At 38.6% G+C, this 26,907-nt stretch overlaps 1 protein-coding gene across 1 annotated transcript; it reads right to left on the bottom strand.

Moving 5' to 3' along the window:
* Positions 1-1,977: 1,977 nt before the first annotated feature.
* On the bottom strand, positions 1,978-23,302 carry sh3bp1 (SH3-domain binding protein 1). Its single transcript, XM_079845785.1, has 18 exons — positions 23,078-23,302; positions 19,037-19,079; positions 18,792-18,896; positions 18,096-18,172; positions 17,833-17,944; positions 17,668-17,744; positions 17,394-17,481; positions 13,555-13,623; positions 11,828-11,918; positions 11,596-11,732; positions 10,290-10,401; positions 9,136-9,217; positions 7,979-8,059; positions 7,766-7,879; positions 7,585-7,682; positions 3,726-3,855; positions 3,361-3,632; positions 1,978-3,287 (listed from the first exon to the last, which is right to left on the bottom strand). The coding sequence occupies exons 1-18, from the start codon at positions 23,122-23,124 to the stop codon at positions 3,004-3,006; spliced, it is 2,019 nt and encodes a 672-aa protein (XP_079701911.1). The 5' UTR covers positions 23,125-23,302; the 3' UTR covers positions 1,978-3,003.
* Between the last annotated feature and the right edge of the window lie 3,605 nt (positions 23,303-26,907).

Genomic DNA, 26,907 nt, shown 5'->3' with positions numbered 1-26,907 from the left:
TGATGCACATGGCTTTATGATCCTACATCGGCTTCAAAACACAGCGAATCCAACGTATTCGTGCAGTATATTTGTATAGACGGCGATTACAATCGAGCAGCTATTAGCTCAATTAGCTGCTATTTCAAAAATGGCGGTCACAAGTTTGTGTTGGTCTTGTTGGTCACGGTAACCCCGCCCCCAGCGGTTCTTACTTCTAGACCAGCAATGTTTTGGTGCTACTTAAGAATCACTTTTCCTGGTTCAGAGCTGGTGCTTTGGGTGTGGAAAGACAAAGAACCGATTTGAAACTAGGCTCTGGCTCTGAATCAAGCCTGTAGTGCTTCAGTCAGAAATTTAAGCTTTCGCGCCTCGATCGCCCCCCGGTGGCCGGTCCCAGTATAGCTCCTAAACCCCGCCTCTCCATGTATTAGAATGGGCGCGAGACACACTAAACAATTTAATTACACTTCAAATAATTGTTTCCTAAAGATGGTTTCTGTCATTTTAGGCAGTTTTTATTACAATAATTTCATTTCAAGTGTTCGTTTTTTAAATAAGTTTAGTTTTAGTGAGTTATTTGATGCTATAAAAACGAGGGGTGTGACGTCATGATTGACAGCTGAGATTGACGGCTTCTCTGAATGAACTTGTCACTGAGGCACTAACGGACTTTTTTCTGGATTTTTGGGAGGAGATTGGAGCTTTAGCTTTAATTTCTACACTTCCATAACTGTTTATTTCACACCAACATAATGAATTGTTCTGCATCTGCGAGAGTGTGGGCGGGCTTTTGATAATCGCGCCTCTACTTCCTGTTCTCTACTGCGCAACTCCGGTCCCGAGATCGCTACTGCGCAGACTCGGTCCCAAGATGTCAGCGCCGTGAGCGGGCCTATGAAAGCTTCAACTTTGGTCAGCGGAAGTCAATGAAGTCGCGTCGTCCATATTTTTTTACGGTCTATGCTCTGAACCAGCACCACCAGCACTGCCTTGGTGGAAAAGGGGTTATTGTGTTGCAGTCTATGTGGGGTCAGAAAGCTCTCGGATTTCATCAAAATAACTTAATTTGTGTTCTGAAGATAAACGAAGGTCTTTGGAATGACATGAGGGTGAGTAATTAATGACAGAAATTTCGTTTTTGGGTGAACTAACCCTTAAATAACAATTAAATAATAACATTTTAAATCTCACAATAATGAGATATGACTCCAGAAAACTTAGAATACAACCCACAAGTAAAATGGGCTACTTTTGTTCAACTTTTGGTGCGTTATTTTTTTCATTTTGAGTTCAACAGCCCCAGTTCTCATTCAGGATCATTAAATGGAAAAGAGCAGCAAAGATATTCACCTAAAACTCTCCTTTTGTGTTCCACAAAAAAGGTAATTCGGGTTCGTAATGGCATGATGACAGAATTTAAATTTTTGGAAGAACTATTCCTTTAATAACATTTCTAAATGTTTGCAATGGGGAAAATGAAGCAAATAGATTATTTAACACTACATCCATGGTGTTTTGAAGAAAGTGGTGCATACAAAAGGACATACAAGGACAAACTAATATTTGCATCTCAAATGTCCTACCTTCTCATCCCTCAAATATTAGCTTTGTTTCAGGGAAATAAAACCTGCCACAGTTGCTCTGTGATGCACAATAAACACAGCTGGCTAACAATGGTAACAATATGCCATTCAAATATGCAATATTTTAGTTTGCACTATTTACATTTCAAGTAAACCTTATGTAGTGTACAGTACAGACATATAGTTGCTAGCTAACTTGTATTTACTATGCAAAACATTCATTTCGCATTCATGTAGTTTTAATAGCTCATATTGCCATTGTGGATGACATTGTGTGGCAGTTTAATTTTTTTAAACACTTATTTCCTGCAAAACCAACAATCCTTACAAGACAAGACAAAGGTCTACAGGTCACTGTGATGCACAAAGCTGTGATGCGTTCTCACATGAGCACAGAAAAAATAAGCAACCATGACTGTCATTTCCTTTATTACATGATAAATATGTTCAGATCAACACAGTATTCAGTAAATATTACACCCACCAATGTTTATAAATGTATAATGAAATCATGATTAAATATTCATATGAATTTTGTTTGAATTATTTTTTTTTATTATGACAGAGGAGTTCACCTCTCCATTCATACCCTTAATCACAATATAATATGTACATATTGTACGTATGTGCGGCTTTGCACAAAAATATACAAAATAGAAATGTATGTTACCTATAAATGACAGCAATAAAGTTTCATTAAAAGAAGCTATGAACAACATCAGCCTTAAAATGCTTTAACAAGTGTGCCCATATTTGACTGTTGTGGCGTTTCAAATGTCATGCTTCAGAATAAGCTTATACATAAATAGCAAATGTGAAGTGTGTCAGTATGCCTCAGACCAAAACCAAAGGAAGTCAGATTGTGCTATTATATTTGTGTATACAGTCCTGGAAACCTGTATCTCTAGAGCTGATCTAAAACACTACAGTATAGCCAAAAAGACTGTTCAAAAGCTTGGGGTCAGTAACATTTTTAAAGAAACAAATTCTTTTATTCAGGCAGGATGCATTAAATTGATCAAAAGTGACAGTAAAGACATTTATAATGTTACAAGAGAGTTCTTTTTTTTTTAAATAAATGCTGTTCAGTTTTGAACTTTCTAGTCAACAATGAAACCTGAAAAAAAATATTAAGCAGCACAACTGCTTTCAACTTTGATAATAATAAGAAATGTTTCTTGAGCGTCAAATCAGCATATTAGAATGATTTCTGAAGGATCATGTGACAGTGAAGACTGGAATAATGGCTGCTGAAAATTAATCTGTCATAAGATGAATAAATATATTAAAACTGCTATTTTAAATTGCAGCTTTAGTGAGCATGAGAGACTTCTTGCAAAAACAAAAAAAAATCTTACAGACTCCAAACTTTGGTTAAAAGCTCAACCATAAGATACTGCATGTACTGTTAAATCCAGCCGACTTCCTATTCCAAGACTCACTGAGCTTGAGAGGATAGCTGCTTGTTCAGTGCTTGGGGTGGTTGTGGAGGAGGGACTTTGGGTCTTCTGCCTTGGGGTTTCTTTTGTGGTCCTGCTTCAGGCAACGTGGGTAGTGGAGCTTGGGTGGTTTCGGGCTTTGGGGAAGGTGGTTTTATTTCAGAGCCTCTAGGCAGAGGAACAGGGAACACTCTCATCTGGCCTGTGGATGAAGGGCCTGTCTGGCTCACAGAAGGGCCTCTAGCGGGATTTGCTGTCTTGTGCTGGATGAACGACCTCCTTGCTGTAGAAATCAACTGAAAATTTAGTTTCTACTACAATAATAACACAAAAAGCTTCTATAGTTGCAGACATACGTTTGAAAGGCCCAGGGATCTTCAGCGTGGGCTCCTGGGATTTGGAGGGCAGCTCCTGAGTTGGCTCTGATTGGCTGAAGCACTTTGTCTTCATCTGTGACTGGCTTTGGGGGTGTACCGGAGTGTAACGAGGAAGTGCTGAAGGCATGTGATTCTGTGTAGGTGGTGGAGCGATTGGATCAGAATCGTTATTGTCCCACACAACAGCATCACGGTTCACCTGAGCAGCTTTAAGAACTACTGTCATCCCAAGGTCCTCAGATGATGCTGAGCTGATATAAGCACAGACAAAATAAAACAAGACTTGTAAAATTAAACCCTTTAATAGAGTCTTGATCTTAAAAACTACAAAGGAGGCTCACTACCTGTCAGTTTTTGATAGGGATGGTCGACCAGAGGAGAAAGGGAGAGAGGGAAAGACGCTGTCAGAAAGAGGTCTCTGGGATATTGTTGGAATCGGGCTTTCAGGCAGTTCTGGGATCTCGAAATCAGCCTCTAAAAGTACATTTGATTTATTTGGAAATATATTTGGAATTACACTCTTTCAATTATTTAAGCAACATTAAAAACATAAACTTCCCAATTACATACAATAAAGGATGAACAGAAATTAACTGGAAGCATAGATAAAATAAATAATAAGTAATAATAATAAGTCATTAAGGTAATCTATTGCTGTTTTCACCTCATGAAGGCCCGGTTTCACGACAGGGCTTAGACTAAACCAGGATTAGGCCTTAGTTTAATTAGGACATTTAAGTAGATTTTTTTAAACATGCCTCAGGGAAAAAAACATTACTTGTGTGCATCTTGAGACAAAACAATGGCAAGGACATATTTGAACCCTTTCTTTGACAGAAATTTTCTTCCCCCGCCATTGACGGAAATTTCTGCTTTCCATGTTTTCACTGTTATATGGTAGGAGCTGCTATGACATATTTTGAAAGAGTACTGAATCTCCAGATCAAAACACATGTGAAGATGCAGAAACAAGCAACAGAGTGGTGCAGGTATGATGTCACTTTGTAGGCCAACTAGCATTTAGTATCACACTGGGTCCCTCAACAAAAACCCCAAATATATAATAATCACATAATCACACGTTTTGTCCATCAAGATAATTATCGCAGATGAACGCAACTTTTATGGATTTTAAAGCCGAAATGCAGCTGACAGAAGTAAAAAACTAAAAGGTAGGCATGGGCAATAAACAAAACTACACCACTGTCGCTCAAATTCAACGTCACCATCCCTAAGCTTCCCACAACACTTTCAGTTTTTATGTCAAAAGATTTTCCCAGAACATTTGAGTTACAATAGTTTATAAGTGCACAATTATAAGCATAATTAAATCTGCAAGCAGCGATGAAACGGCCCTCGCACCCGTGCCACTGTCACCCGGTGGCTTTATTTATGAAAACAGAACACATGGGCAAAACGCATTTAAGTATATAAAAATAGGATGACAATGGCTGGACCCCAAATGGCACCCTAAACCCTCACGGCCTTCCTCTGAGTCCACACTTTCGTGACGTAATGGCGCTTTGACTGCCGGGTAAAGTCCTCTGTGTAGCTCACAAACTTGCGGGCTCGTGTGCATCGAGGGCGCATAATGGCCGCTCACGAGCACCCTTCTGAAACCTAAAATGATGAATATGACACCCTACGGCAGGGTTATTCAAATCTTGCCCTGGAGGGCCAATGCGCTGCAGAGTTTAGCTCCAACCCTGATCAAACTCACCTACCTGTGATTTTCTAATGAACCTGAAGACATTGATTAGCATGTTCAGGTGTGTTTGATTAGGGTTGGAGCTAAACTCTGCAGCGCATTGGCCCTCCAGGGCAAGATTTGAATAACCCTCCCGCACGGTCTCGTGGACTTAACGGACACGAGCACACGGCAGCCATTGTCAGTCTACAAGACTGAAAGTGCATAGAAGTGTGCCATTTGGGATTCAGCCTAAGTCAGTCATTTGTATTTGCCACACTTCCTGCTACCAGCTGGTGGCGCTATGACTATAACTACATTTTGGCATGTAGATGTCTTCAGGCCAGGGCACTTATCAAACATGTGAAGTTTGAGGCAGATTGGACATTGTATGCTTGAGTTACCACATGACGATAATGGCATGCTTTAGCGTTCAGCTTAGTGTTGCTGGCATGTTTTATAATGTTTAGTACTCAATTGCATATTTTATTATGTTGCTAGTAGTGCATCACAGTGTTAAACAAGTCACTTCCTGTTGCTAATGAGTGGCGCTATTACTAAAACTGAATATTGTCATGTGTATGTGTTCAGGGCAGGACTCTTCTCAAACATGTGAAGTTTGGGGCAGATTGGACATTGTATGCCTGAGTTACAACAACTTACTGTTTTGTGGCATTAATTACATACATTAGCACTTAGCCAAGTGTTGCATGATTTAACGTGTTTCTAGCATGTTTGGTACTTCATGGCATATTTAAATGTGTTTCAGGGAGTGAATTACATTGTAAACCATGCAATTTCCTGTTTCCAACAATTGGCACTATGACTGTAACTGAATATTGGCATAGATGTCTTCAGGCCAGGACTCTAATAAAACCTGAAGTTTGGGGCAGGTTGGACATTGTATGCCTGAGTTACAACAGCTTCCTGTTTCATGGCGAAACATCAGACTTTGTCAGACCGCCACTGACACGCCCTTCAGCAAAATCTCAAGATCTTTGCAATTTAACATCGCCAATGCTTTAAGATTAGACTGACCAAATATGAGGTTGTTCTGGTTAAATCTCAATGAGGAGTTAATCACAATGTAAAACATGCCATTTCCTGTTGCCCGCAGGTGGCGCTATGACTCTAACTGAATATTGGCATGTAGATGTCTTCAGTTCAGGACTCTTATCAAACATGTGACGTTTGGGGCAGATTGGACATTGTATGCCCGAGTTCCAACAATGAGTTTCGCCTGTGTCATGTGTCAAAATTGTGTCAATTTTGTCAGGCCGTTTCGCCCTTAAGCGAAAACTCAAGATCTTTGCAAAGGTCTTTAGATTAGATTGTGCAAATATGATGTTGATCTGATTCAATCTCTAGGAGTTTGTTTAAGTATAACATCTGGAAATGGCAAAAACTGCAAAATATCGGAATTTCATACTTGTACGAGAAACGTAGCGTAAACAACGCTTAATTGAAATTTTGTAGGTGGTGCTATCGAGCCATTTTGCCACACCTAATTCTAAAACCCATATCAGATGTACATTTTCACCACTTCTGACACGTGTGCAAAGTTTCATGAGTTTTTGAGCATGTTTAGGCCCTCAAAAATGATACATTTTGGAGAATAATAATAATAGACCAAGCAAATCAAAGCACAAATCCGAGACCACCATTGGTGCTCAGGCCCTAACAAGAATGTAAAAGCAAACTGAGGTTACCTGTTCGGCGTGATGAAGTTTAATATCCCATTTAACCACTTGTTAACAACCGCCTTTTTCCAAATACATAACAGCTTTAAAAAAAAATCACGAGTGGAGTAATACTGATGTATTTTAAGTCGTGAAAATGTGAAAGTGTCCTGAGCTTGTGTTAACCACAGACCTTATTTCAGCCATTTAACCAAAATCATTGAAACAACACTGACTTCGGGACAGTGGAACCGGAAGTGCTAAAAACTCGTTTCCTCATTTTGGCCTACAAAGTGATGTCATACGTGCACCAATCTAAAGTATATTTAAATTACATGCGTATGTAAAATAATGTGATCATCAACATTAAACGGCATATAAATCAAAACTGCCTAAAGTTACTGAATGAAATGTCGACCCAGGACGAGCTATAGGACTGTGCATGCTTTGAGGGTGTTGATGGACTCAATCTACTCCATCTGTTTTGATCATCGTTCTGAATCCGATGTGGATGTAGTCTTTGATCAAATAAAACGTTTTTATTTGTTTAAAATGAGAGGCTCTGTTCTTTTATTTTAATATATTGCATGTTCAGATATTCATACAACAAAATGTTCTGGGGGCCATGAAAACTTTGTGAAAAGGATTAAAAAAATGCTGCCGTTGCCTGGTAACTTTTTTTTTTTTAAACGCTGGCGGGGAAAGAGTTAATATATGTCAGTGCAAGTTGTTTTCAGTAAATTAGCTCAAACATTTTAGTCTGGACTAGGCTTAAATCCTTGTCTGTGAAACCGGGGGGAAGTGAGGTGAACAATGATTTGTGTAATGTTAATGTACCTTCAGGGAAGAGGTTCTTGGAATACTGTATAAGCGGCTCTATGACAGTCACAACTTGCACCGAAGATGCAGATGCCATGTTCAGCAATGACGTCTCTCTGAAATAGAGAACAGTAGAAGGATATTTTAGGAGATTGAGTTGAGAAGTCCAGAATTATTTTGTGTGTGCTGCTATACTGACCCCTCACAGAGAGGCCACAGTAGATTAGGCCCAAGCACTATAGCAATGTTGCTGGGTGTCATCCTATTCACTGCTTGCTGCTCTGACAAGTGTGACAGAAACTGGACAAGGTATCTGATGAAGAGAAAGATAAACCCAGAGAGTGAAAGTTTGGTGTGAACATTAATAGTTTGGAGTAGATATAAGAAATTTAGAGTTGAAAATCTACCGTACCTGAGGTTATTATAGTTTTCTGTGGGAAGTTTTTGCAACGCTGTCCTTAGCTGCTTTAATTTTTCATCCGTTTCTTTTTCTCTAATTTTAAAAATGACAAGACAATGAAAATGGATTTAAACTCAGTATTTACACCGATCAGGCATAACATTATGTGAAGGTGAAGTGAATAACACTGATTATCTCTTCATCGCGGCACCTGTTAGTGGGTGGGATATATTAGGCAGCAAGTAAACATTTTGTCCTCAAAGTTGATGTGTTAGAAGCAGGAAAAATGGGCAATCGTAAGAATTTGAGCGAGTTTGACAAGGGCCATATTGTGATGGCTAGACGACTGGGTCAGAGCATTACCAAAACTGCAGGTCTTGTGTGGTGTTCCCAGTCTGCAGTGGTCAGTATCTATCATAAGTGGCCCAAGGAAGGAACAGTGGTAAACCGGTGACAGGGTCATGGGCGGCCAAGGCTCATTGATGCACGTGGGGAGCGAAGGCTGGCCCGTGTGGTCCAATCAGACAGACGAGTTACTCTATCTCAAATTGCTCAAGAAGTTAATGCTGGTTCTGATAGAAAGGTGTCAGAATACACAGTGCATCGCAGTTTATTGCGTATGGGGCTGCATAGCCACAGACCAGTCAGGGTGCCCATGCTGACCCCTGTCCACCACCGAAAACGCCAACAGTGGACATGTGAGCATCATGTTGCAGACCATGTACACCCTTTCATGGAAACGGTATTCCCTGGTGGCTGTGGCCTGTTTTCGGCAGGATAATGTGCCCTGCCACAAAGCAAAAATGGTTCAGGAATGGTTCGAGGAGCACAACAACAAGTTTGAGGTGTTGACTTGGCCTCCAAATTCCCCAGATCTCAATCCAAATGAGCATCTGTGGGATGTGCTGAACAAACAAGTCCAATCCATGGAGGGCCCACCTCACAACTTACAGGACTTAAAAGATCAGCTGAAAACATCTTGGTGCCAGAGACCACAGCACACCTTCAGGGGTCTAGTGGAGTCCATGCCTCGACGGGTCAGGGCTGTTTTGGCACCAAAAGGGGGACCAACACAATATTAGGAAGGTGGTCATAATGTTATGGCTGGCCGGTGTAAGTGTTTTAACACCATTGATACAGAAACAAACAAGCCACATGTACAGACTTACCCTGCAGCTTTGAACCAGTCCTCATATAACTCAAATGTCATGAGCGGTTCAGGCAATTCCCTCAAGTAACACTTAAGAGCCCCTGCAAAGACAGTGCAAACAAAATAACATTAAATATTTGTAATATTTTATAAGCTTTGCATTTTGTGCCAATCAAAAATGTTGCTAAAAATGAAAGTAGTTTACGCTGTTGTTCCAATTCCGCATGATTTTCTTTGTTCCATGTAACACAAAATAAATTTAGAACAAGTAGTTTACACTTGTTAACCACTGATGTCAAATCTGATGAATATATGCAGACATGAAACATGAATGCTATGACAAAAGGAAAAGATTTCAATTGACTTTTAAAAATGTTCAATACACCAAGCTATCTGGCTTCAGAAGACTTTGAATATAGCACACAGATGTTTGTGGTGTATTTTAGTCACTTTAGAGCTCAACAGTGTGTATCTGTCCCCATCATTGTATTAGGAAAGAGCAGCTCGGACATTCGGTTAAACTTCTACTTTTGTGTTCCATGTAAGAAAATCATACGAGTTTGAAACCACGACGGCTGAAATCTTCCTGTAATAGACAATGAGGATCCTAGAAACATCTGTTTTTAATATGCTGCAGTTTGACACCTTAACCACATATAGCAACCACATTTGGTGTAACGCAATGCACTTTTCCCATTATTGTCAGTTAAAGCATCAGCCAATATCAAAGCTAACAAAAAATATTTTCTAAGAACGTTGTGCTAACGTTATAAAAATGTTATTTCTGAAGGTTCAAATCAACCAGTTTCCTGAATGTTTTAAAATCATCAAAACTTTACATTTGAATGTTTTCTAAACCATCTGAAACAACAGTAATTTGTAACGTTTTAAAAAAAACACGTTCAGAAGAACGTTCCATGAACAATATACAAATAATGTTTTTGTGCTAACGTTTTGATAATGTTATTAAAAGACCCCATAACTTTGAACAAACGTTCTATTAATGTTACTGGAAGAAGGTTTTAGTCATAACATTGAGAAAACCTTGCTAGAAGGTTAGCCAAACTTCTGGGAACTGTTAGGACTCGGGTTGCACATTAAAAATTAATCAAATAATAAAAAAGTTACAGTATGTCACACAAAACAAAACAAAACTTTACAGTGGCCTTTCACCTGCCACCGCATGTGGGTCAGTCCTGAACTCATTCTGGTCCACTGTCCCTGAATCCAGACAGCTTTTCAGTTTTTTCACAACAGATGCAGCAGCTGCTAGTCTGAACAACCCCTATAGTGAAGATGAGAGTAGAAAAGCGAAACGATGTACTGATGATACTGGGCATGCAGTTATGTGGGTGTGCAATTCTTTGTGTGTAGGTGCAAAGCTGCATATATAGCTTTAACCCTTGTGCATCAATTCAAAAAAGTTATCCATGTCGTAAAAAAAAAAAGAATCTTGGGAGCACAGACGTTTGGTCTAATTTTAAAGAAGATCCTTGGCAGATTATTGTTGAAGTCAAAAAAGTTTCAAAAGTGAAACCAAAAAGTTATAGAGGTTTAAGTTTATGAAAATGACTTATGAATAATATTTTATAAAAAAAAAAAAAAAAAAAAAAAATATATATATATATATATATATATATATATATATATATATATATATATATATATATATATATATATATATATATATATATATATATATATATATATATATATATAATTTTTTTTTTTTTTTTTTTAAACATGTTGAACTCTAAAACTGCTAGAAAATCAAAGCTAAACAAGCTGTGTTCCAAATTTGAGGTTGATATCTCAAAAAATTAGCTCTCAGTAAGATTTTGTTTGGGCAAAGTGCCAACTTTTACCCATTAGATGCCAGCAAAACTCCACTGATACACACAGCGGTTGGATTTTTGATTTGCAGTTGAGTTTCTCTCTCTCAAATATTACAAGCACATGCACACCCACACACAATTTTTGTATTACATACATACACATCACATTCATACATCCATAGTAACACACCCACACAGTTACAGCTGCATAATTTATCAAATTGGCTTTATAATATGCATAAACAGAAAACAGGAATAAAGTGAGTATTTGCTTTATACGCCAAACCTGAAAAAATGGCACCATCTGGTAAAAAGTAGTATAAATTAAAATTTTGAAGCCTTGCCAACAGAATGAAAGCATATTAACAAAGATTGCATCATTTTATAGTTAAATGGCAATGGGATTAAAAATTGCTGTTTTAATGGGTTTCAATTGGGACATTTTTGTCCAAAAGGGGCTGAGAGGAAGTATTTTGTGTACCTAGTGCAAAATAGTTTTTAAAAAAAAAGGAAATGGACACACCTGTGGCAAATTTTATGCAGTTAGCAGCATTAACACATGCAAAGTTGTCAAAAAAACAAAACTGAAAAAGCCAAAACCGTCCATTAGGATACACAAGGGTTAAATACACGTGTGTGCTTACTTCTTCCCTGAGTCCTGTACGAAGCAGCATGCTTACACACTCCTCAATAGGGACAGCAATCTTTTTCCCACAACTCTGAAGGTGAGACAGCAGAGGCGCTCCGAATACCTTATTTTCTGATGAACTCATTTGGGGCTCTATATTCAAACAGACAAATACACATTTCAAAGTTGTGATAATGCTGCCGTTTAGATGTTTAAATCACTGCTTAACATCATTTTCCACTGCTCACCTGTGTGGCTGTGACTCTCTTTCAGCTCTGTTATATTTCTCTCCAGGAAATCATGAGAGGCCTTGTGATATTCAGCTTGCAGCTCTAGAAGCTGTCAGAAGTTCTCAGTTAGAGCAGTGAAAGACAAACTCTATTTTCCCCGCTATATTTTATTTCCATGTTATTATAATAAGCATTCCAAGCATTATAACAAACATTCCAAGGAGTCATCTCAAAACAATGAAATATCATTAATAAGAAGATATAATGATATATATTTATATATAAATCACAAAAGTAAATCATTTTATACATACACTGCTTGGCCACTGTTTGGATTTAAATAGGCAAATGCTTAAGAGTCTATGATTGGATCATTATTGCAGTGATTATTATCTCCGTTTCTAGCATGTTACGTATATGTTTGGCAACAGGTCTTACAACCCTAATTGATGGAGTGTGTAGCTTTTCATTTCTTAAACAACCATTGCTGCATTCCAGTTCGTTTTTATTATGCCCTAAAATAAGGACCAATAAGGACCGAGGGAGCGAGGGTCAGTCCATATAAACTTCCCTCGTCCACTTAATGAAGTGGAACGCACTTAAAAATGGAAGTTTGCAAGTGCGCGTCTAAAAGTGGAGTGGAAAGTAGGAAGACACTTCATGCCATCATTATTGCAGTGATTTTTATGTTTCTAGTGTGTTATGTTTGGCAGCAGTTCTTCCAACCCTAATTGATGGAGTGTGTAGCTTTTCATTTCGTAAACAACCATGTAGGAAGACACATTATGGCCATATTCCAACATGACAATGTCAAGATTCATCAGGCTCAAACTGTGAAAGAATGGTTGGGAGGCAGCGTGAAGAAACATTTTCACACATGAATTGGCACCTCTGAGTCCAGACCTTAAATTCATCGAAAGGCTTTGGGATGTGCTGGAGGAGACTTGACAGAGTGCTTGACTCTTGCATTGTCAATTCATGATCTTGACCAAAAATGAATGCACCTGTTGATGAAAATAAATGCTGTGATGTTATTTCCATCAAGAGGTGCATACATTTTTGGTCTACAATTTAAGGTCTGGACTCAGAGGTGCCAATTCATGTGTGAAAATGTTTCTTCATGCTCCCTCCCACCCATTCTTTAACAGTTTAAGCCTGATGAATCTTGACATTGTCATCCTGGAATATGGCCATGATGTGTCTTCCTACATGGTTGTCTACAAAATGAAAAGCTACATACTCCATCAATTAGGGTTGGAAGAATTGTTGCCAAACATATAACAAGCTAGAAACATAAAAATCACTGCAATAATGATCCAATCATTGACTCTTAAGCATTTGCCAATTTAAATCCAAACAGTTACTTTTTTGGGGGCTGGGCAGTGAATAAAAAAAAAGAACACAAAATGCCAGACAAACAGTTAAATGCACTAAGTGCAATGAAAAAGAAAACAACATAAAAGTGGCAAGGCAAATAAATAAATAACCCACAATCCTACAGATGAAAAGTGGTTTGGTGAATGGACAGATGGAATATAAAAATAATATTAAAAAAAGGTAATGATGACTTTTGTCTTTGTTGAATCACTGTAGTAATAATGGGCCATTTTATTAATGATAGTAATAATGATAATGCTGAATAATATCTAGTGCAATACGAGTAAAAAGAACAATTCTGTTTTGGTATTTATTAAAAGGGGTACTTGAGCATTACTAATGGGCCTGTGGAGGTAATAGGTACTCACACGGATGAAGTAGCTGGCATACTCGTCCTCTTTAGTGGCAAAATGATAGAGGTCTGCAGAGTACTGATCCTGAGAGAAAGAAAATGTATAGGTTTATTGATTTCTTTCCTGTTCATTCCTTGAAAGTGTTGAGGCCTGAGAAAGTAACACAAATCCTATGAAAACACACATTTCAAGTACACTTAGCAAACCCAAAAGGATTGTTTAGCTGACTTTTTTCCACCATGGTTTTCTTGGCCAATCTTAACTAATCAAGGGCTGTGTCTGAAATCGCCCCCTGTAACCTTAAATAGGGCACTATTTGAGGGGACATTTGTAGTGGTGTTCGAAACCAGTGGATGTTATCGAGTGCACTCATTAAATTACATAATGCACCGCAATAACGAGTGTAGGCCTACAACTGATGTATACTCGAAAGCCAGAGAATACCCATAATGCACTGTGAGGGTTGTGCCGAATTAATTCCTGTGTCTCACCAGAAGCTAAATAATCCATCCATTAATTTTCCAAACCGCTGCTCCAATGTGGGTACAGCGTAATATCATACAGGTATAAATTCCTTTTTAATGGATAATTAAATTGTTTAATTACGGTTTATACATGCTAGTTTCCATGACAGGTTCAAGATAAAGCTTACTAATAGATCTGCCAGTTTGCCAAGTTTCAAATGATTATTAAACGGCCAGCACAAACTATGCAAAAGTGGCAGCCCTTCCGGCGCACTCAGTGTCCAAATTCACTCACTCGTTTTCATTCACTCATCTAGTGGACAATTTTAAGTGGAGTAATGTAGGGAATAGTGAATGAGGGTATATGGGGCGTTTTTGAACACAGCTAAGGTTTTCAGGATCACTAGAAACTTCCAGGCAGGTGTTTTGGAGGTGGTTGGAGCTACACTCCAGGAGTGGAGTTTGAAACAAAGGCTGTAAAGTTTCGGTTGGTAGTCAAATTTGATTTATTATAACCATTTGTAAAAGCAGCCAAGGTTAGAAGAGATCCTGTTTCATAGTTCTTAGTTAAGATCAGCTGTCTAAAAGTAGTTGGTTAGAATGAGAATAGCAAAATATAATCAATCATGACAACTCTCTGAATAATTTTAGCATGTTAATGTATAAGACATTGTAAATGTATTTGGTTTTGATGGACTAGATCTGCTACATACTCTGTATGGACTTTCTACTGCCAGTAGATACACACAGATGTTGGTGTGAGCATGGAAGATATGCTACTGCATGTATGGGCATTAGGGGTGTAACGGTAGGGTACAAAGAAGACATGGTTAGGTACATACCTCGGTTTTGGTTTTGGTACAATAGAAAAAATGGCCGCACTGTAGTTTAAATTCTCACCAATTCTCTCTATTAACTATGACTTCTGCCTACAAAAAAAACCCTTTTTATTAAGGGATGTAGAATAAGGTCATGCAGAACAAGGAATTAATATGAGCTTTATAAGTACTAATAAACAGCCAATAGCCTAGTAATATGCATGCCAATAAGCAACTAGTTAATAGTGAGAATTGGACCCTAAACTAAAGTGTTACCGGAAAAAGCAACAAATCCACAATGCTAGGTTTCTTTTCAGTTATTTCGAACAGACAGTAATGCAAATTACAGTTTGTTCCAACTAGCGACATTTAGTCCCCCCTGAGGTAGTTGGTACAGTACAGCCTCCTTTACACATGCGCTGTTCTTTTTTTTGCTTTTTTTTCCGTTGTGGTGGTTAGCAAACAGTGTTGCATTACCACGTCCGCCACCTCCTGGATTGGAGTGTGTATCGCCTGTGACTGACTGTATTCATCATCTGACTGTATGCACCAAAACGTGACATCCATGCTGTGACATCCATACTAGGGTTTGGATGATAGACAATGACATCGCAGATGGCTGACAGACATCACGATGTTGGGCCGGCATCGTGATTTCCCGCCAACCAGTCAAAACAGTTCAATGAACACAATTTGAACACTAAAGATTTTATTGTGCAAAAAACACCAAACTAATTATAGGCTACTACAAACTAAACCAATGATATTCAAATGGCGGACAACATCTGGACCCCGGCATGCTTCCATCCAGACCGCGAGACAGAATGGTAGCATCATTTTCCTATTTCTAGTTGAAGTGAGCAGTGCATCAAAACAGCAGTGCGGATCACACCACAAGCACTCAGGAATCATTTTTGGTAATGATATTTCAGCGCTATATCCTCAAATAGTTTTATCTAAAGCCAAACACGCTTCATTCAAGCCCGTTCAGCTCCATGCGCGTTCTCTCTTTCTCCAGGCGTGAGCCACATTAACGGAGCTTAACGCTCAAAAACAACCCCTCAATATATCATCGTCCATCGCAATGTTTCACTGTAGACATCGTCTGATGTCAATTTGGTGGACATCACCCAACCCTAGTCCATACGTGATTGTTCGGGATGAATATAAGTACTGTTACACCCATAATAGGCATATATAAATCCCGTAGCAGATCTAGACAGGTGGAGCTGGGGAAGGTGGAGGGTTTCAGAGGACCTCTAATAGCGCAATGCAGGAACAGCTTGCAGCGAACACTGAAGCAGACCATTTATATGTTGAGCAAGCAAGGTCACTGCAGCAGAAACAGCAGAGGCCAATCACATTGTGTCATGTAGTAAATTATGTGATTGCGAACAGATTGCATGTACAGAACCATTATGCGGCATCTAGAGTTTCATGACTAAACTATATATGTTAAATCATAAAAAAGGATGGCATCTACGCTAATGTTAGTCTTATCCCGTGGTCTACTGCACTCAGCCGGATCCAGGCCGTATCCAGATCAGATGGTGGACCTGCGCCCAGACATGACCAACACATGACCATGAAGTGTCTGCAGAGACCGTGTCAATTAGACTCCCCCTGAAATTGCCTCATCGACACGGCATCCTCAATAAATCCTCCGATTGTTCGAATATTCCTATTTAATTATTAACTCGATAGCAACCACATCCTCAAATGTCATCCTCAATAAACCCGTCTCTGGCCCGACGGCTCAGATCTTTTGAATATTGCAATTTACTAATTGTTTAATCAATAAGTCATCCTCAATAAACCCGTCTCCGGCGTGTTTCCTCCGATCTTTCGAATATTGTAATTGAATAATTGTTTCACCTATACGGCATCCTCAATAAACCCGTCTCTGGCGTGATGACTCCGATATTTTGATTATTCCTATTTAATAATTATTTAATCAATAAGTTATCCTCAATAAACCCGTCTCCGGCGTGTTTCCTCCGATCTTTCGAATATTCCGATCTTTTATGACCTCGGACCTGTAAAATTGCCAGAATAATAATCATACGCTGTTTGTTAATTGGCCAGAGGAGAACTGGCACCCCGACTGAGCCTGGTTTCTACCAAGGTTTATTTTTCTCCATTAGGTCACCTGATGGGGTTTTGGTTTCCTTGCCACTGTCACCTTTGGCTTGGCTTGCTCAGTTGGGGACAATAAATAACTTTTTCAACCAAATATCCAAATAAATCTAATTATTAAACTAAATTAACCATATAAACTAAATTACTGATCTAATTACTGATCTAAAGCCCACATTGTCACTGTATGATAATTGAAATGAACTGATGACATCACCGTTTTCTCCAGAACGGCTATACGGCTGGATAAAATTCTGTTGCAGTATTTTCCTGTTTAACACTATGAAGCTGCTTTGAAACAATCTGCATTGTTAAAAGCGCTATATAAATAAAGTTGACTTGACTTAAATTGGCCACGGTAGCATAATAAGTCTATGCAGTATAAGTGTATACTGGTCTAGGGACCAGTGAAGAAACAAACTTTAACCAAATTTACCTTGATAGACTCCAGTCTCTTCCAGGCATCCTCTACATCCTCTCTTAGTCCGTCCTGCTTAGCCTGTGGGCCTGTGCTGGTCTGAGATCTAAAAGTGAGAGTGCATGTAGGGGACACACATTGCATAACTGTTCATGACACAATTAGATCTTCAGAAAAGAAGATTGCAAAGATTTGGTTGTGTAATATAATGGTTGATAGAAGTTGTGATTTATGTTAAAAAAGAAAAGTTTGAGAGACATTGTGGTCATCATTTTGAGAAAAATAAAATCACCTGACGCGAGCATTATTCCAGTCTGTTGTAAGTTTAGCAAACTGTTTCTTGTTTTTCAAGATCTCTGGCAGGTCCTCCTGCATAGAATACATATCGGTCATGATGAATAGGTCATGAATGCTGTTTGTTTCAGTTCATATGGTTTGGTAGTAAGAAAAAAGCTACCTCACTGAGCTTATTCAGAGGCACAAGAACTTCTTTCTCCATCTTCATCTCAAAGTCAGCCAGAGTCCGTGCCAGGAAATTTTGCATGAAGCAGCACATTTCCAGAACTTTTCTGCAGAAAGGTTAGTTGAGCTTAGAAACAGACTGTAAATGGTGTATTTCCAAGGCAACTGTGCTACATTGCCATTTACTCTTAACTATGCCTGTAAATCAACATTTACATCAGTATCATGCTAGGTATTTATGTTACAGTATATACTCACCTTATAGAGGATTCACCATCGAAATCTTTAAAGCTCTCAGCCATGCTGACAGACAGCATCATGAGGGGCAGCTTTTTCTGTAAATAATGAAAAGTATGAATGAGCAAAGTGAGTGAGGAAATCAGGAAGTATTGAATGTCACGTTTTTGATAGTTCTGCTTTAGAACTATTCGTTTACACAGCTGAGGAACAAATTTAACATAATTGTGTAATTTCATGGCCCAAGACAAAATGCAAAGGAGGAAAAATGAGAAGCAAAAATCAGAGAATCAATTCCACACTGAATCCTATTTTACAAAGAGAAAGAAAATGAAAGCCTGCATTTAGCACTTCTGAGCAGCTGCCAGATGTTTGAAGCATATCCCAAACTTTTTGTCCAGACATAATTATCTACACAAAGACATAACGAAAACCTCAGAAGACTGATTCAGGGACTCTCTATCACCCCTGGAGCAATTTGGGATTATATTCACAAAATGGTAGGCCAAGATAGACTCTTGGAAGAAATCCCACCATCATCCACTGTGATGGTGGTCTATGTAGATGATCTTCACAGCCACAGCATTTCATCATATGACCTTTTTATTTGTCTCTGTGAACGTTACTCACTTTTCATATCCAGCAACTGCTTAAACTGCTTCCAAAGCTTTGCCAACACACTTACAAACCACATGATTGAATAGCGGGTCAGCTTACCATCCGTCTCTCTGAGTCCAGTCCCTGCTGACTCTGTAGGCAGCCTACCAACTTCTTATGAATGATCTGGGCAGCTTTCTTTGCTGGCTCCACACGTTGTTCCACCTTAAAGCAACCAGATGGAGCATTCATTTACAGGGCCCTGTATTCAAATACTGTTTACACAGTGTGTATGAAGGCATCTCAACAGCTGTGGCTTATGTAGATTTAATAATTAAGGTGTAATAGTGGTGGAAATGCCTCACCAAAACCAGATCCTCTGTGAGAAGGTCAGTTGCATCCTGTGACCTACAAAACAGAAATAATTACCTTGAACATTACTTGCATAATACAGATGGCAACCTCCAGGAGGCCGCAGGTGATCACAGCTGTGTTGATATTCAGCATGATTGCAAATGTAATATTGCTTAATTATAAGCAATACATTCAATAAACAAGAAGTTAATACGGAGTAAATTGTATTCACTTAAGAAAAACAGTTCCAAACCAAACCACAGTAGAATGTGAGCGAACAAATTGGCTCAATAATTCAATGACTCACTCAGAGACTGTATAGTTCCTGAATGAATCAATATTTTTGAATGAACTGGTTGAATGAATGATTCGATGGCTGACCCATAAAGACAGTGGCTGACCCATAAAGACAGTGGCTGCATACGAATATATTTACATCCTTACAATATAGTTGGCGAAAAACAGTATGTGAAAAGAGTAGTATGTCAGACTTTACATTATTCATAAAACAATACACAAAATGTACCTGGATGATTTCAGATAAAATGGAAATGTGCATCCAATGGACACTTTACTATCCCATGAGGCCACAGGAAAATGGCTGTGAAGTGATGCAATTGATGTTCGTAGGTCACATGACTAATGTAGTACATCTGGAATCAATTCTGAATTGTTGAAACGAGTCGTCAGTAATTCCAGTCTCACTTCCATAACCTATATAGGCTACATAACAAAATGACAAATGTGGAAAACGCAGCTTTCATTGGCTCCCCACGAAATACATATATTTTGACGCGCCCTCAAATACAGTAGCTTGTTTACCCACTTTATTTAGATCAACTTGCTCCTCTGAAACACAACCTGTAAGTATGATTAATTATCGATGTATATATATTCTACCGGGTGTTCAAAATACGTAGTTTTGTGTTTTATATTGTGTAGGTCTCCGGCTAACCGGTTACCAGAAATAATTCTGCTAATCAGCTAAAATTGTGTCCATTAATGCAGATTGTCTGTCGTTCTTACTACTTTAATAAATGATAAATGATGGAGCAAGATTTTGTTTTACAAACTTTAATGTTACATCAGTCATTCACATTAGTGCTAACGTATGTGCTGTTATTGATGCAGTTCTCGCATGTGCACCTCAATAAATTAGAAATACACACATGGGTTTGTTGATGGACATACTCTTGTTAATGCTGATGGAGAGGAAATACAGCTGCAACATCTCAATGTACCTCAAAATGAGTAGCATATCACTGAGAAACGGCAAGCAATCGTACACACTGTCCTTGTGATGGAGTTTGGGGTTGGATAACTAGTTCTTCCAATGTTTCTTCATCGGACATGCACTCAAATTGATATGGTATTAATTAATAATTACTTTCTTTACAGTGTGTACAAGTGTGCTGAAGACTGAGGAAGCCTACTGAAATTCAGTATGGTAATGGGTGTTTCGTTTCCGACACGTGCTATAAGCTAGACTGGGTAAACCCAGCCTGATCTGCCGGCGATTTGATTTCGCAAATCAGTCTGGAAACCCGTACATTCATTTCTGCTGCTTCTGTTACACTTTTGCGGGAACCAATCACAGACTGGCTTATCCATCTGGCACTCTACTGGTGGGTTTAACACAATGACGGATAGAGAAGCGATGGGTCGTTGCCTGTTGATCACGCGTCTCGTGGTCTGGTTGGTTGAAGGACTATCCAATTGCATACAGAGTCATTTGAATTATGCTTGTTTATCACACTTATTGTGGTCTGATTGGTTGAAGGACTAATCGATTGCGTACAGTGTCATTTGAATAATACTCGCAGTAGAAAATACAGAGCAGACTCCCCAGACCAATGTTCAATCTTAAATTGAGCTTGGTCTGGTGATAGCCAGACAAGCTATAAGCGGTAGACCAATCACAACAGACTGGGCCGTCTGACCAATCAGAGTAGCTCTTGAAAAGGAGGGGTTTAGAGAGATTGAGGCTGTGTCCGAATTCACCCAGTATACCCTTAAATAAGGCACTATTTGAGGGGACAGCCATTCGTAGTGGAGTCTGAAACCATAGTGGACATACAAATGATTATTAAACGGCAAGCACAAACTATGCAAAAGCAGCCCTTCCTGCACACTCACTCTCTCGTTTTCATTCACTCCCCTAAGTGGACTATATTAGTGGAATAATGTAGGGAATAGTGAATGAGGGTATAGGTGGCGATTTCGAACACAGCCTGAATCTTTTGACGAGTCGTTTGAGAATCACAAAAAAATGTGGGGATGTGCAATGTATATTACGAGAAAATGAAAGTGTTTTTTGACCTTGCATGTGAACCTGTTGAAGGAGACCTACAAAACAAGATTTAGGAACCTTTAAAATAGCATGATAGAGGCACTTTAAATTCTGAATTCATAAATCAACACTTTTTCCAAGCAAAAGTGGATGAAACAAAACCATTCACCATACCCAAAGCAGCAAAAGCTAATATTTGAGCGCCAAAGCCGCAGTAGAAAACAGGCCAAAGTGGATATAGGGGAAGTGGACTGAAGGTTGAAGCACAAACCATTTTACTCACTCGCTTTTAACCACAATCTGTTGTTCAGGATGCATGTATAATAAGTAGATACACAAACTACCTCGTCATTTGTAGCCTTAAAAGTCATCACACAGACATATGTCATTTCCTATGTATGCAGTGCTAAAAGCATCCAAGAACACAAAAACATGAGAAGCATTTGTGTGTCACTGAGGGGGGACCACGTTACACTGCGATTGCATCAGATGATCATGTTATACGAGTCTGGATCTAAGTCTTATTAGTCTTATTTATTAGATTAAAAATACGGTAGAAACGGTAATATTGTTAAATATTACAATTTAAAATACTGTTTTTGATTTGAATATATTAAAAAAATTACATTTATTCCTGAATGTTAAAGCAGAATTTTCAGCAGCCTTTAATCCAGTCTTCGTGTCATAATCCTTCAGAAGTCATTTTAATATGCTGATTAGGTGCTCAAGAAACATTTCTTCTTCTTATTATCAATGTTGAAAACAGTTGTTCTGCTGTGGAAACCGTGATACATAGCATTTATTTGCAATATAAATCTTGTAACATTATTTAACGCATTTTTGCTGAATAAAAGTATTAATTCCTTTAAAAAAACAAACGTTTGAACACGTGTACATCAAATATTTCAATTACAAAACACTATCACTGGCTTTATTCTGTTATAGATTGTATAGTCTGTTTGTTTCATAGGAGCTTAACAAGCACATGCTGTTCGTGCCGTGGTATACGTTTTCAGCTTCAAAGGTCACACAAACAGTTTTATCAGCAAGGTATTGTCTCTGCTTTGAGTCTGGGGTTAAGAAGTTTATTAATATCCTGTTAACGTCTTATCAGGGAGGGCTGCAAAACTAGCATCTTGTTCTGTGCAACCTGCAGATGTGCTCTCCACCCTCAGCCACTAAAAACGGACATGTTTTATTCATGGCCTCTTTCAAAACAATCACCTAATCATCAAGTGATTAAGACGCTATATAATAATACATGTATGTGAAATATCTTCTCAAAAAACATACTTTAAGCTATACACACGAGAGTGAAAATGTGACTGAATTCAAACATTTAATATTGGCACGCATTGTTTGTGTGACATTTTGTTTTTGCAGTTAACCCTAGCTATTTCCTCAGGCTTGAACAATTGAAACAAGCCTCGGACTGAAATCAAATTAGCAGTCGATGACAATGTCAGAAAATAAAATGTGCTAAAGTTATATAAATATCAATTCATGAACAATTGGACCATTATCAGATTCACAACAGACTATCACAAGCTGCCTTCTTAATTTCAGACTATCTTACACCACAAATGAGTCATGTTAGGTGAAATAAAACAGCTATCTATCATATTAATTCTTTGATTTGCTACAAAAGATAAGCACGACTACTGCATAAAACAGTCACAACTTGATCACATGTTGAAACATTCCTGTAACACTCACATACAACACCACAAACAGTCTGAAATCAACAAATGAAAGTACTTACTTCCCCCCATTTCCAAACTGCTTTAAGATGTTAAACTGCTTTAGCATGATTGTGAAGAATCTGACGCCTTCAAGTACTTGTTCCTAAGCGCAGATCAAGAGTATATTAGTTTCATTTGATGGAAAATATTGCTCTCTGAACTCAGTAAACAGGCATGTCATTCAGACTTGTATCAGCAGCAGTCTCAACTTGACTGTTTCACATTTGTGCACACACCTCATCGACGGAGAAAGAGGAAGTTGCCAAATGCATAAGAGGAAAGACAATTTCATATCATGCTGTGAAAGTCATGCAGTCCTCTCTGGCCACAGAGAGCACTTAAGTAGATTTGCACAACCTTCATTTGCAAAAAAAACCTACATTAATAATAATGATCAAACATTTTGTTCAAATTTTTGCTTCAACCAATGTCATTTAAAGTACACCGTAAAACATTTTTCAGTTTACAGTTGTGGCAAACTGGCCACTTACATTTACAGTAAAAACTTATTTAATTAACTAATATATTGTTAATATACCAACCTATACAAGTATTAATATCTGTTTTGTACCTTTGTAATATACTGACAACCACCAATAACAGGTGGTAATGAGAAAGTCACATGATGGATCAAAACTCATCACAAGCAGCTTTCCCACAAGCTGAGAAGGCGAATACTATATATAAAAGGTGCAGCGTCATTCACACAAATACAAAACACCATGGTAACACATGAAACTAAAGTACTGCAATAAACATTCATTTAACAACATTAGTGGCTGGTTTCACAGACAAGGCTTAGACTAAAATGCATGTTTGAGCTGTTTTAACTGAAAACAACTTGTACTGACATATCTTAAAATATGTCAAGTGCCATTGTTTTGTTTCAAGATGCACACCAGTAATGATTTTTTCTTCTTAGGCATGTTTATAAAAGCTACTTAAGGCCCGGTTTCACAGACAGGGCTTAGACTAAGCCAGGATTAGGCCTTAGTTCAATTAGGACATTTAAGTAACTTTTATAAACATGCCCAAGAAAAAAACATTACTGGTGTGCATCTTGAGACAAAACAATGCCACTGACACATTTTAAGATTTGTCAGTGCAAGATTCTTTCAGTTAAAACAGCTCAAACATGCATTTTAGTCTAGGACTAGCTTAAGCATTGTCTGTGAAACCGGGGGTATATGTCCTAATTGAACTGTGGCCTAATCCTGGCTTAATCTAAGTATTGTCTGTGAAATCAGGTCTAGGTGTAACTACTAATGTACACAACTGATATAAGAAAAAACTATGAAACATATTTCAACAAAAATACATCAAATGTGAAGTGTCAGGCAGGGAATTCTTAACCTCCATTTATTTGATCAAAAATAAATAATTCTACAGTAATATTGTAAAATATTAATATAAACGAAAAAATTAGTGCTGTCAAATCGGTTAATCACATCTAAAATAAAATGTGATTATTTATAGAATGTGTGTTATATATATATATATAATTTTTTTTTTTTTTTTTTTTTTTTTTTGACAGCACTATAAATAATATAAATAGTTTTTAATATATTTTACCATGTAATTCATCCCTATGATGACAAAGCTTTGCAGCATCCATCACGCCAGTCTTCAGTGTCACATGATCATTATCAATTATTATTGGTGACCAAATATTAATAATGGTTCTTATTACCATCAATGTTGAAAACAGTGTTTGCATCTTAACGTTTCCTGGAAACAGTCATTGATAATTTTTGTTCAGGATACTTTGATGAATAGAAAGTTTAATTAACAGCATTTATTTGAAATAGAAATAATTGCTAAAATGTTTAATTGTTAGTGGTGCTTGCGTAGCAAGGCATCACTATTACTAACTCACCCCAGAAACGGTTTATTATTATTATTCCGGACAACATTTCGGCACGCTACTCCTCCCGCACCGTTTGTCACAGACCCATGAATGAGGTGTCAAAACGTGCGGCCTATTCGGGAATGGTGTGCTATATCTTTTCTAAGGGGTCGGGGGTACGGTGCTCGCCCCAGGGGCGAAAAAAATCCCATAGACTTAAAGGGTTAGTTCACCCAAAAATGAAATTTCTGTCATTAATTACTCACCCTCATGTCGTTGGACACCCGTAAGACCTCCGTTCATATTCGGAACACAAATGAAGATATTTTAGTTGAAAGCTGATGGCTGAGAAAGGCTTCACACAGGCCTCCATTGGCATTCAGTACATTGACACTTCCAAGATCCATGAAAGGCACTTAAAACGTCGTTACAAAGTCTATCTCACCACAGTGGCTCTACAATAATCATACAATGCGACGACAATAGTTTTTGTGCGCAAAAAAAAAATCAAAAGAACACCTTTATCCAGCTTGTTATTGCCTTCCGCGTGTGTCTCCACGACGCATGCGCGAGAATATGACGTAGCGCCGGGGCTCGGGATTCCATGAAATGCACACTTTAACCCCATTTTGAGCACTACGCCGAGACCTAAAGCACGATCAATGTAGAATCCAACAGCTTAGACACGCGCGTCTTCCTCTGCTCGTAAACAAATCGCTTCTGGGTCATATGTCCGAACGCCGGATCTGCGTCATATTCTCGCGCATGCGTCGTGGAGGCATACACGGAAGTCGAGAACAAGTTGGATAAAGGTGTTATTTTGATTTTTTTTTGCGCACAAAAACTATTGTCGTCGCATTGTATGATTATTGTAGAGCCACTGTGGTGAGATGGACTTTGTAACGACGTTTTAAGTGCCTTTCATGGATCTTGGAAGTGTCAATGTACTGAATGCCAATGGAGGCCTGTGTGAAGCCTTTCTCAGCCATCAGCTTTCAACTAAAATATCTTCATTTGTGTTCCGAATATGAACGGAGGTCTTACGGGTGTCCAACGACATGAGGGTGAGTAATTAATGACAGAATTTTCATTTTTGGGTGAACTAACCGTTTAACATTGTGAAAAGAGTCATAACTCTGAGAGAGGATTTCGTAGAAACTCATGTGTCACCACATTTGAAGAGGCTGGCAGGCCCTGTAAGATGACACATCGCAATGGGGTGTGAGTTGTACCCCTGGGGCGCTAGAGCTCCCCAAATTTGCCCTATTGACTTATAATGGGGAGGACATCCCATAAAACGCATGTTTCTCTTACTATGGGAACTTGCATAGGGATTTTGTATTGACCACAGCTCTGGCTCACAGTGTCTCAGAGACAAGGGGGTGGGCTCAATTTACTCAGCCAACCAATCACTATCTCAGGATCACTGTGACCCTATCAAGCCATGCCCTAGCAACCATTTAGAGCTCCCTAGCAACTGATCCCATAGACTTCCATTCAAAAACATCAAAGGGATATCTTTGGATAGAAGTGTCATAGAAACATGAGGATGGGTTTGTTTGACTCGGGGCATTAACAGCCAATCACAAATCCCCTTCAACACTTCCTAGCCACGCCCTAGCAACCATTATCAAGCACCCTAGCAACACAAATCCACAGAGGGATATCAGAACATCATAGAGGCACGGGGGTTGGTTTATATCATTCATACTGACAAGCAGCCTTTGGAGTATCGTCATTGGATGCTGCCAAGCCACTCCATAGCAACCAAACAGAGTACCCTAGCAACCGTTTACCAAGACCTATATCTCTGCCTCAGAACATCATAGAGGCATGGGGATTGGTTTATATCATTCATATTGACAAGCAGTATCATCATTGGATGCTGCCAAGCCACTCCATAGCAACCAAACAGAGTACCCTAGCAACCGTTTACCAAGACCTATATCTCTGCCTCAGAACATCATAGAGGCATGGGGGTTAGTTTATATCATTCATATTGAC

Source organism: Gobio gobio (genome assembly GCF_949357685.1).
Source record: "Gobio gobio genome assembly, chromosome: 20".
In the NCBI taxonomy this organism is placed as follows: domain Eukaryota; kingdom Metazoa; phylum Chordata; class Actinopteri; order Cypriniformes; family Gobionidae; genus Gobio; species Gobio gobio.
This window is presented reverse-complemented; position numbering and strand designations above follow the sequence as displayed.

Bases quoted from the DNA above. Each gene is read 5' to 3' on its own strand.
- sh3bp1 (XM_079845785.1), bottom strand. From the start codon at position 23,124: ATGCTAAAGCAGTTTAACATCTTAAAGCAGTTTGGAAATGGGGGGAA. The intron at 10,402-11,595 runs GTAAGCACACAC...TCTTCACTATAG, and splicing joins GTACAGGACTCAGGGAAGAA to GGGTTGTTCAGACTAGCAGC. The intron at 9,218-10,289 runs GTGAAAGGCCAC...CTGTCTTTGCAG, and splicing joins TGACCCACATGCGGTGGCAG to GGGCTCTTAAGTGTTACTTG.